Source organism: Oncorhynchus mykiss, chromosome 4 (assembly GCF_013265735.2).
Source record: "Oncorhynchus mykiss isolate Arlee chromosome 4, USDA_OmykA_1.1, whole genome shotgun sequence".
NCBI classification, from domain to species: domain Eukaryota; kingdom Metazoa; phylum Chordata; class Actinopteri; order Salmoniformes; family Salmonidae; genus Oncorhynchus; species Oncorhynchus mykiss.
In genome coordinates, this window is record NC_048568.1 from 34,902,240 (window position 1) to 34,919,793 (window position 17,554).

A 17,554-nucleotide genomic window follows, 5' to 3' on the forward strand; every position below is an offset into this window, starting at 1 on the left:
CAAGCACTGCAACATGGAAATATGTCCATGTGGGAACCCTAACCATAAAAAAAAACGTGTGTATCAATGTAACCTTTTGTTTGTGGGACATTATTTATTGTCATTATGAAAGATAAGGTCCTTATGCTTCTAAACCCGTACCGCAAGCGATGCGTGTTCATGTTCAGACCGAACATCGCGTCGCTTGACTCATGTGGAACTGAGAGTCACGATCATGGGCTAATTTATGATGGACTCCAGCTGGTTATCTAGCTAGCAATAAGCCTCTGTTCGTCCCACAATAATTCTACAATATGTTGTGATTGCAAGATATACGTTGGATATACGTTGAAGTATTGCACGCACGGCTATAGAAATACATATAGAAAAGGCTTCCCTCGCTCATAGGGCTTCAGTGACATTGGACCCTACCAAGTGCTCTAAAATGGTGGTGTTAACTTGCAACTGTATGTGATGAAAAATGCTTTTAAATTGAACATGTCTTCAACTTCAGAATATGAGCTAATTAGTCTGGAGGATCATTTTCATTTGAATAGTAAAACGAGTGCATTTCTTCTTTGGCAATACAATTATTTATTTTACGCCGCCATAGATATGATTTAATGGTATCTCCCAGTGACCTTTGACGTTTAAGCGGCAAACAATGTCTGAGTCGATGGAAGAAGTGTGGACAATCGTTGCTAAAAATGTCATAATATTGTAATGTTAGACTCTTCGTGTTATTGAATTTTTTGCTCAATTGCAGTTAAAACCTGTATGGCACTTGATGGTATGTTACTCGTTAGTCTATGGCCCATTGTAATAGCAACATTTGCCTGCTAGCAAACGTAGCATGCTAGCTAACGTTAGCTAGCTAGGACTGCTAACAATTACTTTAGCTTATGATCTCATAACTAGTTAGTGATGTATGATAAATAGTGTTATATTGTCTAGTAAATATTGAAACTGCTGTGAAGTTGTATCATGTCCATATCATTTATGGACCATGGCTGTGTACATTTTTCAGTTTACAATACATGCATATCGCAGTCATATTGCTGCATGTGAAGTGGTTCAAAATATAATCTTGTTAATAGCTAGTTAATTAACTAATGGTTCTATGTCTTGTCCCTGCAGTATGACAGCTGAGGAAAATGACGTCTATTATCAAACTGACTGCTGTGTCAGGGGTGCAGGAGGAGTCTGCCCTCTGCTACCTGCTGCAGGTGGATGAGTTCCGCTTCCTCCTGGACTGTGGCTGGGATGAGAGCTTCTCCATGGACATCATTGATTCCATGAAAAGGTAGAAGCCCACACCATAATCTAAGCCAGTAGGTCTCAATGGGGTACTTGGGAAGACTCAGAACATAGGCCTAATGATTGGTTACACATGAAGGGGGTAGATCGGGCAGGGCAAAATGTGATTGGAGTTACTAATTGAGTCTTGATGTCAGCTATCTAGACATCCCCACCACAGTCTCAATTTAATTAATTCCTAATGTCAACAACTAGAACTTGTCCCAGTCAATCAGGTTTCTTATGGACCATTCCTCCTCTCCAGGTATGTCCACCAGGTTGATGCGGTGCTCCTCTCCCATCCTGATCCCCTGCACCTGGGGGCCCTGCCCTATGCTGTGGGCAAGCTGGGCCTAAATTGCCCCATATATGCCACCATCCCCGTCTACAAGATGGGTCAGATGTTCATGTATGACCTGTATCAGGTGAGGCAGAGGTGTGCTAACCTGGTCCCAGATCAGTTTTTGTTGTCTTGTCAACTCTGCAAGACAGCACAAACCGATCTGGGACCAGGCTAGGGGATGTATGTGATGTACTGCGCCAGCGTTTCCCAAACTTGGTCCTGGGGACCCCAAGGGGTGCACATTTTTTGGGGTCCTAGCACTAAACAGTTGATTAAAATAATCAAAGCCTGGTGATTATTTAAATCAGCTGTGTAGTGCTAGGGTAAAAACCAAAATGTGGGGAAACGAAACGTGGGGGCAGAGGGAGTAACAGTGCACTGTAAAAGTATTCTCACTTGTGATCTGTTGTTTGGTAGTCGCGCAACAACACTGAGGACTTCAACCTGTTCACCCTGGATGATGTGGACTGCGCTTTCGACAAAATCCAGCAGCTGAAGTACTCCCAGATTGTCAATCTGAAAGGTAAGTAATCGATGTATCAGTGTTACATAATGACTCAATTATAATATATAATTTCTATTGACTCCTGAGTAATGTACTGTATCTGTTCAAACCATAACACTGGTCTGCAGTAATCCATCTTTCCTATTTGACTGGGAAAGACACGGTCTGTCCAATTTCGATTGACTCCTGTTGTAGTGATCTCTTTACTCTAGCATAAAACACTGGTTCAATCGACCTTTCTACATTTTGTTTACAGGGAAAGGACATGGTCTGTCCATCACTCCACTTCCTGCTGGTCACATGATCGGAGGGACCATCTGGAAGATTGTGAAGGATGGGGAGGAGGAGATTGTTTACGCGGTGGACTTCAACCACAAAAGAGAGATGTGAGTAGAGGGCCATCCCAGACTAAAAATCTATTGGTCGAAATTTGATCATGTGTATTTTTCCATATGTAGACGCATCCTATGTGTTTTAATCAAATCAACTCTATGCACTGAGCCTGTCTGATGCTTTAAGTGCATTGTTTGATGATATAATTAAGACGCACAGATGACTAGAGGTCTTGAACGCAATTGGTTTGATTGGGCCGGGATCAGACTTGATGCTCTGTGTTAAAAAAAAAAAAAAATTGAGTGACTGTGTGACTTGCACCCATTGTCTCTCCTTCCTGCTGCAGCGATACCACAGAACATCAACATCATGTTGCTGAAGCTGCAAAATAATTACAATTCTGACTGAAAAGTTCTGTCACGCAAAAAATAAGCATTCCCTATTCCCTCAACCCTTAGTCTTTACGTGACACATGTATGTATTTTATGCACATAACCAATAGGGCCTGACCTGTAGCATATCATAATCACATTAATAAATTGGTTATAACAAACTCTGAACACCGGAACATGTGACGGCGAAATGTATGCAGAGGGCATGACAAACTGGAAACGAGGGAATGTATGCAGATGGCATGACAAACTGGAAACGAGGGAATGTATGCAGATGGTGTAACAAACTGGAAACCGGGGAATGTATGCAGATGGCATGACAAACTGGAAACGGGGGAATGTATGCAGATGGTGTAACAAACTGGAAACCGGGGAATGTATGCAGATGGCATGACAAACTGGAAACGGGGGAATGTATGCAGAGGGCATGACAAACTGGAAACGGGGGAATGTATGCAGATGGCGTGACAAACTGGAAACGGGGGAATGTTTGGTTGCTCGGGAGGTAACGAGGAAGTCAGATGTGTGGAATAAATAGTTGTGTGAAATACTGGAGATCAATAAAAAGGTGAGTCGTCAGCGCTGCGTACATATGATGTATGTCAAACAGGTGCTGTTAGATTATAATATACTTTTATGACCGTTCGGAACAACACAAAATAAATTATAGGTGAACCGTAGAGTTTTATTTTTTGGTTATGACAGCAAAGACTAAAAACAGTTGCCAACATGGAATAGTTTATTTACTAATTATTCAAGGGTCACTTTGTTATTTTAAAACTAAAATGCTTGATTGCATTTAAAAACATGAATCACTCCAGATGTGTGATGTGAAGGAATGAATGATAGATACAGTAGCCTATATAACTATTGAAGCAGGCCTAAGTTACAGTATTAAGTCTAAACAGGATGTGCTCTTATGCCTACAGCTTGGTGGTGGTTATACAAGGCTGCTATACTAAACCTACTTATGATCATGACATTAATTATTATAATGATGATCATTATAGTAGTAATAATAATAATAATAATAAGGAGATAAAAGGGGGTTATTATAAATCCATTTTTTCTGACAATTTGGAACAGTGTAAACAACACTAAATACATTATACATAATACCAGAGAGGCTGGTCTAACGAACAAGTGTCAAGCCTTTATTAAAGCACAGCAAAGATTTAAGAACAGCTGAATTTGTGAAATTGTTCATCAATCAGTAAGCTATTAAACAAACACTGTGAGTAGAGGGATGGAGAGAAGAGCAAGCGATAAATGTGGGAAGGCAATGAGAGAGCTGCCGGTGGCGGGGAACGAGAGAGCTGTCGGTGGCGGGGAACGATGGTTATAGTGTTTGTTTATTTTCTTCAGCCACCTGAATGGGTGTACGTTGGAGTCGGTGAGCCGTCCCTCTCTTCTCATCACAGACTCGTTCAACGCTACATACGTACAGCCGCGTCGCAAGCAAAGGGACGAGCAGCTCCTTAGTAAGTTAATCAACACTCAATCATCTGCAATCCTAGCCTGGTCACATATATGTTTGTGCTTTCTTACCAACTACCTGTGGTCACTGGAAAGTCATGACCATAGGAGTTGGCCAGACAACACAGTAATACCTATTGGTTGAATATGAAGGGAAAAGTGATTTACCAATCTTCCGGCCGCCCCCCCCTCCTTCAGCCAATGTAATGGAGACCCTACGCGGCGACGGCAACGTGCTGATCGCGGTGGATACGGCAGGCCGTGTACTGGAGCTGGCTCAGCTGCTGGACCAGATCTGGAGGACAAAGGACGCAGGGCTGGGGGTCTACTCTCTGGCCCTGCTCAACAACGTCAGCTACAACGTGGTGGAGTTCTCCAAGTCTCAGGTCAGAGTCACACACATACCCTTTCATTACCTGACCACACAGTACCAGTCCAATCTGAGTCTTTGCTTCAGCCTGCCTGGAGTGCCAGATGGGTGGGGTTTGCACCTTTGGGACTATTCTGTTGGTGTAGTTGCAACATGTGAGCACAGCTAAAAAGTATTTGAAAGATCTAAAAATAAAATAAAAATTCCCCAGGTCCAGTACCATCTACATATAAGTACTTATGTGCTTTTATTCACGTTTCAATATTGCTCACTACTCATTTAATGGGCTGTCATATGTAACATGCTGCATCTTCTGAAAGGTATAAAATGTTAGCATTTTGTGGCACAGAATTAATATATTTCGCAAAATATAGCATGTCACAAACACGGTACCTCAAACAGTTCGTCTTGCATCACTCTGTCATTGTAATAGGCATGGTAACAATAGTGGTGACTATAATGGTGTTATATTCTGCCCTACAGGTGGAGTGGATGAGTGACAAGCTGATGCGCTGCTTCGAAGACAAGCGCAACAACCCCTTCCAGTTCCGTCACCTGTCCCTGTGCCACAGCCTGGCCGACCTGGCTCGCGTGCCCAGCCCCAAGGTGGTGCTCTGCAGTCAGCCCGACCTGGAGTCTGGCTTCTCCCGCGAGCTCTTCATCCAATGGTGTCAGGACGCCAAGAACTCTGTGATCCTTACCTACCGTACCACGCCCGGAACCCTGGGCCGCTACCTCATCGACAACCCCGGGGAGAAGATGCTGGACCTGGAGGTGAAACTATAAGAGAAGACTTTAGGGAAGACGAGCTGCCATTTTGGCTCAGATTTTTGGATTTATCTGTTTGTGCAGCGTGTCCATATGGCTCTTCCTGTCTCCCAGTTTCCATCTCAACTCAAGCATGGGAACAGCTTGATATGTCACAATGGCTTTCTCACCCCCCCCTTTTCATACATTTTTGTTGTCATGTTGACAGATTAGGAAACGGGTGAAGCTGGAAGGCAGAGAGCTGGAAGAATACCTAGAAAAAGAGAGAATGAAGAAGGAAGCTGCCAAAAAACTTGAACAAGAAAAAGAGTGAGTCACTGACACTTTATTTCTGGCCTATTCGTATTTACAATACTACTGCACTGTGAATAATATTCTTCCAGGTGGGTTAGGGGTATTATTTAGCTGTTTTCTGTGTGTTTGTATGTGTGCACAGATGACATTTTGAGTCATTTAGTAGACGCTCTTATCCAGTGCGACTTACAGTGCATCCATCTTAATGGAACAAGGCGAGACAACCACATAACAGCACGGTTGTTCTCCAGGAATGAAGATGTGTTCGTCTTTGAGGTGGCGAAACACAGCAAGATTGTGTGTGTCTAATATATTTGTGTCTGTCTCAGGGTGGACGTGGACTCGAGTGATGAGAGCGACATGGAGGATGACCTGGAGCTGCCGGCGGTGGTGAAAACCAAACACCACGATCTCATGATGAAGGGAGACGGCGTCCGCAAGGGCAGCTTCTTCAAACAGGCCAAGAAGTCTTACCCCATGTTCCCCACCCACGAGGAGAGGGTCAAATGGGATGAGTACGGAGAGATCATCAGGTAATGTAGTCAGTGAACTAGTAGTATTATGGAGAGATCGTCAGTGAACTGGTAGTATTATGGAGAGATCGTCAGTGAACTGGTAGTATTATGGAGAGATCATCAGGTACTGTAGTCAGTGAACTAGTAGTATTATGGAGAGATCGTCAGATACTGTAGTCAGTGAACTAGTAGTATTATGGAGAGATCGTCAGTGAACTAGTAGTGTTATGGAGAGATCGTCAGATACTGTAGTCAGTGAACTAGTAGTATTATGGAGAGATCGTCAGGTACTGTAGTCAGTGAACTAGTAGTATTATGGAGAGATCGTCAGATACTGTAGTCAGTGAACTAGTAGTATTATGGAGAGATCGTCAGTGAACTGGTAGTATTATGGAGAGATCATCAGGTACTGTAGTCAGTGAACTAGTAGTATTATGGAGAGATCGTCAGATACTGTAGTCAGTGAACTAGTAGTATTATGGAGAGATCGTCAGTGAACTAGTAGTGTTATGGAGAGATCGTCAGATACTGTAGTCAGTGAACTAGTAGTATTATGGAGAGATCGTCAGGTACTGTAGTCAGTGAACTAGTAGTATTATGGAGAGATCGTCAGGCACTGTAGTCAGTGAACTAGTAGTATTATGGAGAGATCGTCAGATACTGTAGTCAGTGAACTAGTAGTATTATGGAGAGATCGTCAGTGAACTAGTAGTGTTATGGAGAGATCGTCAGATACTGTAGTCAGTGAACTAGTAGTATTATGGAGAGATCGTCAGATACTGTAGTCAGTGAACTAGTAGTATTATGGAGAGATCGTCAGGCACTGTAGTCAGTGAACTAGTAGTATTATGGAGAGATCAGGTAATGTAGAAACAGGAAATCCCTTTGGATAATGAGCTCTAGCTATGCATTGGAATCTTTGTTGTAGCAGCTCCAGATGGCTTCACACAATATTGTACTAATGAATGACTGTCTGTCTCCAGACCGGAGGACTTCCTGGTACCAGAGCTCCAGGCCACTGAGGAGGAGAAGAACAAGCTGGAGTCGGGCATGGCCAACGGGGACGAACCCATGGACCAGGACTCCTCATCCAAAGTACCCACCAAGTGTACCTCCACTACGGAGAACCTAGAGATCAAGTAATTGGGCCCAAACATCTAAATGAGAGCAGATGTATTCAGAGCCTCTCAGTGCTAAAATCATTCTGATATATATTCTAATGACATACAAGGCATATTTCTGAAAAATGTAAGTTTGTGATTTTAATTATACTGCCAAGACTATTAAGTTATTTTTTTTATTTGCACAAAATATGAATTGTGCCCATTTCTTTCTAATATGATCCTAAAAGTATTTTTTTCTTAATAATGCATATTTAAAATATTGAGAAATTATCAATTCTGGTCTGATCTTCCTGTGCAGAGCCAGGGTGACTTACATCGACTACGAGGGCCGCTCGGACGGCGACTCCATCAAGAAGATCATTAACCAAATGAAACCGCGGCAGCTGGTGATCGTGCACGGCCCCCCCGAGGCCAGCCTGGACCTGGCCGAGTCCTGCAAGGCCTTCACCAAGGACATCAAGGTCTACACGCCCAAGCTGCAGGAGACTGTGGACGCCACCAGTGAGACACACATTTACCAGGTAGAATGTCATTTAAAAAATACATGCTCATGTAGGATATTTTGGGACAGGTTTTTGACTAATGCCCTGTGAATCATTGACCCATTTGACATATCATTTTGTGTTATCACGATTCACCAGCCAGAAAGTTGATGTGCTTTAGTCACGGTTACTGTAACCCAGGGGTGGGAAACTCCAGTCCTCCAGGGCCTGATTGGTGTCACACTGTTTCTCCATCCCAGCAAACACAGCTGATTTAATCAAATGGCATTCTAAACTGAAGATCATGTTTTGGTGATTATTGGAGTCAGGTGTGTTAGCTGGGGCAAGACTGTGACACCATCAGGCCCTCAAGGACTGGAATTGCCCACCCCTGCTGTAACTAATCAAACCCAGGTCAAGCCATCTTAGAATTCTGGACCAGACAATGGGTCAATTGTGTATAAGGTTTATAATATATGCCATTTAGCAGACACTTTTATCCAAAGCGACTTCCAGTCAAGCGTGCATAAATATTACATATGGGTGGTCCCGGGAATCAAACCCACTATCCTGGTGTTGCAAACGCCATGCTCTACCAACTGAGCTACAGAAGCAGTTTTATTTATGTGCAGAAATGTATAGAAACACAAACGTTGAGCTTAACCACTTTCTGTTTAATGTACATACGAGGTTGTGGTGTTCTTCCCTAGGTGCGGTTGAAAGACTCACTGGTGAGCTCGCTGCAGTTCTGCCGCGCCAAGGACACAGAGCTGGCGTGGATCGATGGCGTACTGGACATGCGCGTGGTCAAGGTGGACACAGGCGTGCTGCCTGAGGAGGGCATGGTGAAAGGCGAGAAGGGAACTGGCGAGGAGGTTGTGGAAGACAGTGAGCTGGCCATGGACGTGACCCCTGCTGACGATGCCACCACGGACCATAGCGTGGTGGCGCAGCAGCGCGCCATGAAGACGTTGTTTGGCGAGGATGTGCGCGAGCTGTCGGAGGAGAGTGATGTCATCCCTACCCTGGAGCCTCTGCCTGCCCACGAGGTGAGAGTGAGCGCTGGCCCGGAGGGAGAGCGAGCGAGCTCTGGCCCCGGGGGAGAGGGAGGGAGGGAGAGCGAGCGAACTCTGGCCTCGGGGGAGAGGGAGGGAGGGAGAGCGAGCGAACTCTGGCCTCGGGGGAGAGGGAGGGAGGGAGAGCGAGCGAACTCTGGCCTCGGGGGAGAGGGAGGGAGGGAGAGCGAGCGAACTCTGGCCTTGGGGGAGAGGGAGGGAGGGAGAGCGAGCGAACTCTGGCCCCGGGGGAGAGGGAGGGAGAGCGAGCGAACTCTGGCCCCGAGGGAGGGAGGGAGAGCGAGCGAACTCTGGCCCGGGGGGGAGGGAGGGAGGGAGAGCGAGCGAACTCTGGCCCGGGGGGGAGGGAGGGAGGGAGAGCGAGCGAACTCTGGCCCGGGGGGGAGGGAGGGAGGGAGAGCGAGCGAACTCTGGCCCGGGGGGGAGGGAGGGAGGGAGAGCGAGCGAACTCTGGCCCGGGGGGGAGGGAGGGAGGGAGGGAGAGCGAGCGAACTCTGGCCCCGGGGGAGAGGGAGGGAGGGAGAGCGAGCGAACTCTGGCCCCGGGGGAGAGGGAGGGAGGGAGAGCGAGCGAACTCTGGCCCCGGGGGAGAGGGAGGGAGGGAGAGCGAGCGAACTCTGGCCCCGGGGGAGAGGGAGGGAGGGAGAGCGAGCGAACTCTGGCCCCGGGGGAGAGGGAGGGAGGGAGGGAGAGCGAGCGAGCGAACTCTGGCCCCGGGGGAGAGGGAGGGAGGGAGGGAGAGCGAGCGAGCGAACTCTGGCCCCGGGGGAGAGGGAGGGAGGGAGGGAGAGCGAGCGAGCGAACTCTGGCCCCGGGGGAGAGGGAGGGAGGGAGGGAGAGCGAGCGAGCGAACTCTGGCCCCGGGGGAGAGGGAGGGAGGGAGGGAGAGCGAGCGAGCGAACTCTGGCCCCGGGGGAGAGGGAGGGAGGGAGGGAGAGCGAGCGAGCGAACTCTGGCCCCGGGGGAGAGGGAGGGAGGGAGGGAGAGCGAGCGAGCGAACTCTGGCCCCGGGAGGGAGGGAGGGAGAGCGAGCGAGCGAACTCTGGCAGAGGGAGGGAGAGCGAGCGAGCGAGCGAACTCTGGCCCCGGGGGAGAGGGAGGGAGGGAGGGAGAGCGAGCGAGCGAACTCTGGCCCCGGGGGAGAGGGAGGGAGGGAGAGCGAGCGAGCGAACTCTGGCCCCGGGGGAGAGGGAGGGAGGGAGGGAGAGCGAGCGAGCGAACTCTGGCCCCGGGGGAGAGGGAGGGAGGGAGGGAGGGAGAGCGAGCGAACTCTGGCCCCGGGAGGGAGGGAGGGAGGGCGAGCGAGCGAACTCTGGCCCCGGGAGGGAGGGAGACTACTGAGTTGAACCCAGGAATCTTTACCAACACTAAGGTTAAAATGTTATAGTTCTATGGTGTAAACATGTAAACATTGTGATCAACCAAATTTAGATTTACGTATTTCAAAATGAATTCATTATAAAATGGTCAAAACTAATGATCAGAAGCTGTATAGTTGTGGTTGCACTCAGTCAAACTGATGTGAGATCAGAGTTACCAATATATTAACTTTATGTTTGTTGTTCTACAAAGTCCAACTGATCTAAGATCAGAGGTGCTTTCAACAAGGGAAGTAGTTTGCAAACGTTAGCTAATGTTAGCTAACATATTCCATTTACACTGAGCAAAAATATAATGCAACATGTAAAGTGTTGGTCCCATGTTTCGTGAGCTGAAATCAAAGATCCCAGAAATGTTCCATGAGCACAATGAGCTTATTTCTCTAAAATGTTGTGCACATTTGTTCACATCCTTGTTCGTGAGCATTTCTCCTTTGCCAAGATAATCCATCCACCTGACAGTTGTGGCATATCAATAAACTGATTAAAAAGCAAGATCGTTACACAGGTGCACCTTGTGCTGGGGATAATAAAAGGCCACTCTAAAATGTGCAGTTTTGTCACAACACAATGCCACAGATGATGTCTCTTTTTTGAGGGAGTGTGCAATTGGCATTCTGACTACAGGAATGTTCACCAGAGCTGTTGCCAGATAATTTAATGTTAATTTCTCTACCATAAGCCACCTCCGTTTTAGAGTATTTGGCAGCACGTCCAACCGGCTTCACAACCACACACCACGTGTATGGCATTGTGTGGGTGAGGGGTTTGCAGATGTCAACATTGTAAACACAGTGCCCCGTGGTGGGGTTATGGTATGGGCAGACATAAGCTACGGACAATGAATACAATTGCATTTTATCGATGGCAATTTGAGTGCACAGGAATACCGTAATCAGATCCTGAGGCCCATCTTTTTTTTATATGGTAGCTGTGACCAACAGATCTGTATTCCCAGTCAGGTGAAAACCATAGATTAGGGCCTAATGAATTTATTTCAATTGACTGATTTCCTTATATGAACTGTAACTCAGTCAAATCTTTAAAATTGTTGGATGTTGCGTTTATATTTTTGTTCAGAATATTTTGTTAGCCGCTAACGTCCGTAAAAAGTTGGTAGTGTGCGACAAACGTAAGTGTCTGTTTGGGGTCTAAACTGCCGTCACAGATAATCATGTGGCCGTGTATTAGTAATAGCCAAGTGATTTGCAGTCTGATTATTGCCTGTGAAATGCCACAGTAATCGTTTTGAAAATGTGCTGTTCAATGTTTCCCATAACATTTTGGAATATACATTAAAATAGTTTCTAAGTAACATGTTTGCTGCAAACCGAAGCCTTGTTAAACTCACCTCCAGTGCATAGCGACTGCATGGTTTTAGTTTGAGTCCAACTGGTCTGGGATCATGTGTATAGAGACTTTAGTTTTTAGTTCCGCAGAGTCAATAGAGTCCAACTGGTCTGGGATCATGTGTATAGAAAACAGTTGTGGTTCTAACCCATGCACACCCTGTCTAACTCACAGATCCCAGGCCACCAGTCAGTGTTTATCAACGAGCCGCGGCTGTCCGACTTCAAGCAGGTGCTGCTGAGGGAAGGCATCCAGGCTGAGTTTGTGGGAGGAGTGCTGGTGTGCAACAACATGGTGGCCGTCCGCAGGGTGAGTTTGTGGGAGGAGTGCTGGTGTGTAACAACATGGTGGCCGTCCGCAGGGTGAGTTTACTGTGTGTCTGTCTCCTCCCCAACACACAGTACGGTCATTAATTCAGCCCTGTGTTCATTCTGCACAATCTCGGTGTCCTTGTAGTTAGTGTCTGCCCTGAGGTTGGGAGTTCGATCCCCGGCCGAGTCATACCAAAGTCTCTGCTTGGCACTCAGCATTAAGGCGAAAGATTGGGGGTGAGGCCCTGCGATTGACGAGCGTCCTGTCCAGGGGGTGTACTTGTACATCAAGATGCCTCACGCTACAGAAACAGGAGATAGGTCACACTAGCCAAGGCTCCTTACATTCAGCGCTCTGTGACAGCCTAAACCATCCCTTTCACTGAGCTGCTGCATGGGAAATGGTAAATAAACCCAGAGGGTGCATGGGGTGGCCTGTGTTGTCAACAACATCAACAGCTATATATGTATTGAACTTCAATTGAATTGAATAGCGATTGTTATTTATTTACAAGAATGCTTTGGGGGAAGGAAGGATGACGCAGAAACAACATCATACATTTTATTTAACGTTGGACATGAGCAGACGTAACAGCCATGACCAGAAACCTGTGACAATCAACCATTTCTGCTTCTGTACAACACTCAATCTCCATTTTGCATCTGCTTGTGATTTTTTAAAATGTTTATATACAATTGTTTATGATGTTGGGAGTTTTCAGTGATAACGCACGTGTGACCCCTCTAACCCTTATCTCCTCCCCTGTACAGACGGAGGCGGGGCGCATCGGCCTGGAAGGATGCCTGTGTGATGACTATTATAAGATCCGTGAGCTGCTGTATCAGCAGTATGCTGTGGTGTAGGAGAGAGGAGCAACATGCAGCAGAGATGGTGTCAGTCATGACAGTATCACACAGACGGGATGGAGGGGAGCGAGGACTATTACCCAGAGGACCACAGGGTTTTAGGTATTCTCCACACACAGGCTACCTGAGCTCCCCTCGGGAGCCTTTCCAGCTGTTTGAATTCCAACTGCTGTGTTGATTTGTTCTTTCCCCCCCATTTAAAAATCTGTTTACTGTTTATTGTGCGTCTTTCCCCACCGCAGTGAGAGACAGATGGGCTTTTCAGGAGTGACCTCTTCTTGATGTGAACACATGATGTAACCCTTAGGGTCATTTTTACCTCTCCTCAAGCCCCCTCGGCTCTGGACTGGGCTGGCGAGGTGAAAGCTTACCACACGCTGGAGAGTCCCAACATCGTTCGACGTAGGCTGGAATGGTTTATCTGTTTTTTTTGTTTCTCATTAAAGCTGCAATATGTATTGTTTTGGGTGACCCGACCAAATTCACAATAGAAATGGGAGTTTTTGATCTGTCTTTCTCATTGAAAGCAAGTTTAAGAAGTTGTAGATCTCTTGTATTTCTATGCTTCCCATTACGTTTTGTTTTTGCATCTTTTACTTTCGGATTCATACACCAGCTTCTAACAGCCAAAACTGCTATATTTTGGGTTATTGAAAATATATTTCACCATGGTTTAGATGGTACAATGATTCTCTACAGTATACATTGTTTGTTTTGTCACACAAACAGAGATTAGGAGAACCATTAGAATTTTAGCAACCAGGAAATTGCGACTCAATTATCGCATATTGGAGCTTTAAATTCCCTTTTCTGAACAAATAAATGTGTTTGTTTCCTATATATTTTTCCGTGGGTCGAGAGAGGGGAATAAGACGTGTATACGCTGTCGGCAGGGTTGGGGTCAATTTAGGAAGTGAACCATGTTTCAATGAGGTCCATTTTTTTAATTGTTTTTTTTGTTTATTTTCATTTTTACTTCCTGAGTTGATTAAATGGAATTGAAATGAAATTGCCTGTATGTAAGCAAGTACCAATACAGGGGCTTTACTAAATGGTACTGCTGCAGTTACAGTATGACACCACCAGATGGAGCTATGTTTCATCCATTCTGTCTGCCTCAGATTCCCTTTATCAAGTGTGTTCACACAGCAGCAATTCCAGGGTTAGAGATGACATTGTCCCTGCAGTAATATCTTGGTAAATTAGCATAATGCACTGTCATGTACATAACACGCTAGAATAGTCCATTCTCTCATGCCTGTATTTCAGGTAACTGAAATCAGGTTTATTATGAGACCGAGAAAAGTAAAAATGGATTTTAAAATGGCTCGCTGGTTTGTGTTAATTTTTGTAATCCACATATATAGGGTCAATGTTGTTATCCCTGTGTAGTTTGAATTACCCATTGTATCGGTTGTGAGTGTGTGTGTGCACAGTAGGCCTAAAGGGCACCCTAATTCCTTTAAAGTGCACTTCTTTTAGCCCTATGCTGAAAATTAGTGCACTATAAAGGGAGGAGGGTGCCATTTCAGACACAACCGTGTGAGGGTGTCGTGTTGTGACTAACATGTTTCCTGCTCGGTCGTGGCTCGTCATTGGCTGATGTCTGCTGCTGCAGCAGTGGGGGCACATCGTATCGGCTGATTACGTTCACAGGCAGCGTTGTGCTAATCCCCAGGGTGGGCCCAAGCCTTCCTACCACGTGGTCACTGGCGTGGCTCTACCCACCACAACAAAGCACCACCCTACCTCACACACTATACACACTCCAATGACGTCACATCAACGTCCATGTCTGCTAGTAGAACGCCCCACGCATGACCCCGCGGCCAGTCAGAGGACGGTGGGCCACAAACACTAGTCAGGGTGGGCCGAGAGAGGGATCATGGATGGAGGGAGTTATAGGCATGAGCAGCATAGATGGCTGGCCCACTGACGTGCGACTAGGACAGTTTTATACAGTACAGTTACGTAACATACAGTTTTGCACTTTAGAAACATTAAAATTTAAATGCCCTTTTTTATAATCCATGGCACAGGCACACACACACAAAAACTTGTGAACGTCAGTAACCCCTTCTGTGACTGAGAGAATGGGATAGAGATAAACATAGAAAACAAGACAGACAGACAGACCGAGAGATAGAGGCTCCTCTGTGCCGCAGGGCACGCCAGGCCTGCCCAGTCACTGCTTTTCATTTTGATAATTGACGGCGAGAACGCCAGAAATGTCCATCAGCGTAATCCTCTTAGCTTTCATAATGCTGACTCTGTCACAGAAGCCCCTGTTTTAATGTAACGAGTAGCTAAGCCTGCCTAGCGTGGCCATGGGACATCATGAGTCGCTCTGCCACCTCGGTCCACTAAGGCCCCACTCTGTCCCCTGGAGCCAGGGAGGAGACCTGTGGGTTTTGCCCCCGGAGTGTTTCCCAAATGGTGCCCTATTTCCTATATAGTGCACTACGTTTGACCAGAGCACTATGGGCCCTTGTAAAAGTCAGAAATAGGCTGCCATTTGGGACGAAGGCCCTTTCTCCCGCACTCAACAAGTTCCCTTATAATCTATCCTGAGATCAGGTTAAATTAGTCAAGTCGTTGTTGTGTTCCTGATTCCCGAGCACCATGGGGTGGGAGGACCAGAGTGAAAATCCTCTCTCTCACCCTCCCTCCCCCCACAAGGCTGACCACGTAATGCTGCCAGTGACATCAATGGAATAATGTGAAAGAGGAGTGGTTTTCTAGGAAACAGAATGTTCTAAACATAACATATGTCACAGACACACAAAGCAAAATCCCACAATGTCCATTCCAGCTTTCATTGACTGGGCTCCAGAAAGGTATGAACAGTTTAATGTGGGTGTGAAACATCCCTGGTTTCCTGCATACGGGTATGAGGAGGAGGGATCTGCTTCTCCCCCCCCCCCCACCCCCCCATTCTCTCTCCCTCTGTCTCTAGATCTCTAATTCCCCCTCGACTCCATGGGGCTGGGTAATCCTCCCGTGCCAGCGTCTTCCTGTGGTAATGGTCTTCAGCAGGGGAGCCAGTCATGCACACTCACTAGTAAAACAAACATGGAGGGGCTGGCTTGGGGCTGCATGGCTAGGGTAGCAGAGGATGCAATGGGCTGAGCATCCTCTGAATTACACAGTTACTGTGGTGATCCTCTTACGCAATCTGCTCCTCACACCGGCCTACAATGCAAGGTAGGCGATCTCTGTGAGCACAAATCCATCCACAAAGGCAGGCGGCTCACTGCCAGATTATCCCAGGGGCCAATCATACAGGCAGCTGCCACGTTGCCTTTGTGATAAGACAATGGTGCTTTTTGTTGTTAGTGTGCATTTGTGGATGGAGGACAAAGGGTAATAGAGATGATGGAGCTATGGATGAGATACAGCTGATCGTTTGTGCATGTGTGACTGCCTGGATATTACCCTAGCCTAAATCATGAAAGATAGTTTTTCTTGGCAAAAAGACAGGGCAGAATATTTTCCAATTCAAAACCAACTGGAACAGTTGGTGTGCGTTACCTGAAGTGATGCTAGCTGGATGAGGGCAGTTTCAGCCCGTAGCAAACAGCTAGCGCTAGCTCCCACTGTCATGTAGTTACAGCTAGAGTCAGCAGAATGAGACCTGGCTCTCCGGCTCATCCTAATCAGCTTGCGTCAGTGGGAAAGAGCACTATCTGATTTGACATGCCTGACAATGCTGTGAAAATAGCTGCTGGTGATGAGAGGAGTAGGGCTGAAAGGTTTCAGTGTACATCTCAAACGGCACCCTATTCCCTATATAGTACACTACTTTTAACCAGGGCCCTCTGGGCTCTGATCAAAAGTAATATACTATGTAGGTATGGTGTGTCATTTGGTATTCTGACAGTGTTTAAAAGTAGTGCACTATGTAGGGAATATGGTGTCACTTGGGACAATACCAGTGTTAATTTGAAAGCTGTCCAGATATACAGCAAACCTGTACACAGTAGTAGGCTACAGCCAGGGGTGGAAATGTAAAAAGTCACTCTGGGAACATACCAATGAAAAATCTTTGAATTCACCTTTAAAAAAAACATTCAAAATGATTTCCCATGTTTAACCCCCTTGGTAAATGTGGAACTTTACGGGTATGAATCAGCCCGCATGGCCGATGTTTGAAATTATGGAGAGAATTTTTGCAGGTAGAGAATGGTGTGATAAAAATGTGTTGTGCTGTCAGATGATTTTGTGCTTTGTCACGTAAGGCCATCATATACATGGTCTGCCACAGTGGCATCATTTTAAATAATTTACCACTCATCTTTGGACTGTTGTAAAGCAGACGAACAGGAAAAAAAAAAACAAATAAAACAACCCTAAGCAAGATTGTAAAGTAGGTGGATGTGGCTGAACTGAAAAAAACGTTTTTTTCATTCTGAATGTTTTGAACAATCTGTACATGACGAAGGCAGAATGGAAAATCAATAGCATTTGGATAGATTTCACAGTTGTATATTTTAGACAAATATATAAACTCAGCAAAAAAATTAAACATCCCTTTTTCAGGACCCTGTCTTAAAAAGATCATTCATAAAAATCTAAATAACTTCACAGATCTTCATTGTAAAGGGTTTAAACACTGTTTCCCATGCTTGTTCAATGAACCATAAACAATTAATGAACATGCACCTGTGGAGCGGTCGTTAAGACACTAACAGCTT

General features: G+C 46.1%; 1 protein-coding gene across 6 annotated transcripts; it reads left to right on the top strand.

Moving 5' to 3' along the window:
• Positions 1 to 610: 610 nt before the first annotated feature.
• On the top strand, positions 611 to 14,187 carry LOC110521087 (cleavage and polyadenylation specificity factor subunit 2). 6 transcript variants are annotated; one of them, XR_005051525.1, is made up of 16 exons: positions 611 to 769; positions 1,117 to 1,282; positions 1,541 to 1,700; positions 2,036 to 2,141; positions 2,380 to 2,509; positions 4,214 to 4,329; positions 4,523 to 4,710; positions 5,178 to 5,468; positions 5,671 to 5,771; positions 6,086 to 6,289; positions 7,255 to 7,410; positions 7,694 to 7,916; positions 8,588 to 8,926; positions 11,857 to 11,991; positions 12,765 to 12,962; positions 13,103 to 14,187. XR_005051525.1 is itself a non-coding variant. In XM_036976158.1 (16 exons), exons 2-16 carry the CDS (start codon positions 1,134 to 1,136, stop codon positions 13,140 to 13,142), a joined length of 2,589 nt encoding a protein of 862 aa, XP_036832053.1. In that variant the 5' UTR covers positions 611 to 769; positions 1,117 to 1,133; the 3' UTR covers positions 13,143 to 14,187. The 6 variants fall into 6 exon arrangements, 5 of the variants coding, with proteins under 5 accessions (XP_036832053.1, XP_036832052.1, XP_036832054.1 ...); XM_036976158.1 differs by having other exon boundaries at positions 11,857 to 12,044; XM_036976157.1 differs by having other exon boundaries at positions 11,857 to 12,044; positions 12,765 to 14,187.
• Positions 14,188 to 17,554: the final 3,367 nt, after the last annotated feature.

Excerpts from the sequence above, each read along its gene's own strand:
- LOC110521087 (XM_036976157.1), top strand. The coding sequence starts at position 1,134 with ATGACGTCTATTATCAAACTGACTGCTGTGTCAGGGGTGCAGGAGGAG. Across the intron at positions 2,510-4,213 it reads TTCAACCACAAAAGAGAGAT|CCACCTGAATGGGTGTACGT; the intron begins GTGAGTAGAGGG and ends TATTTTCTTCAG. Across the intron at positions 8,927-11,856 it reads AGCCTCTGCCTGCCCACGAG|ATCCCAGGCCACCAGTCAGT; the intron begins GTGAGAGTGAGC and ends TCTAACTCACAG.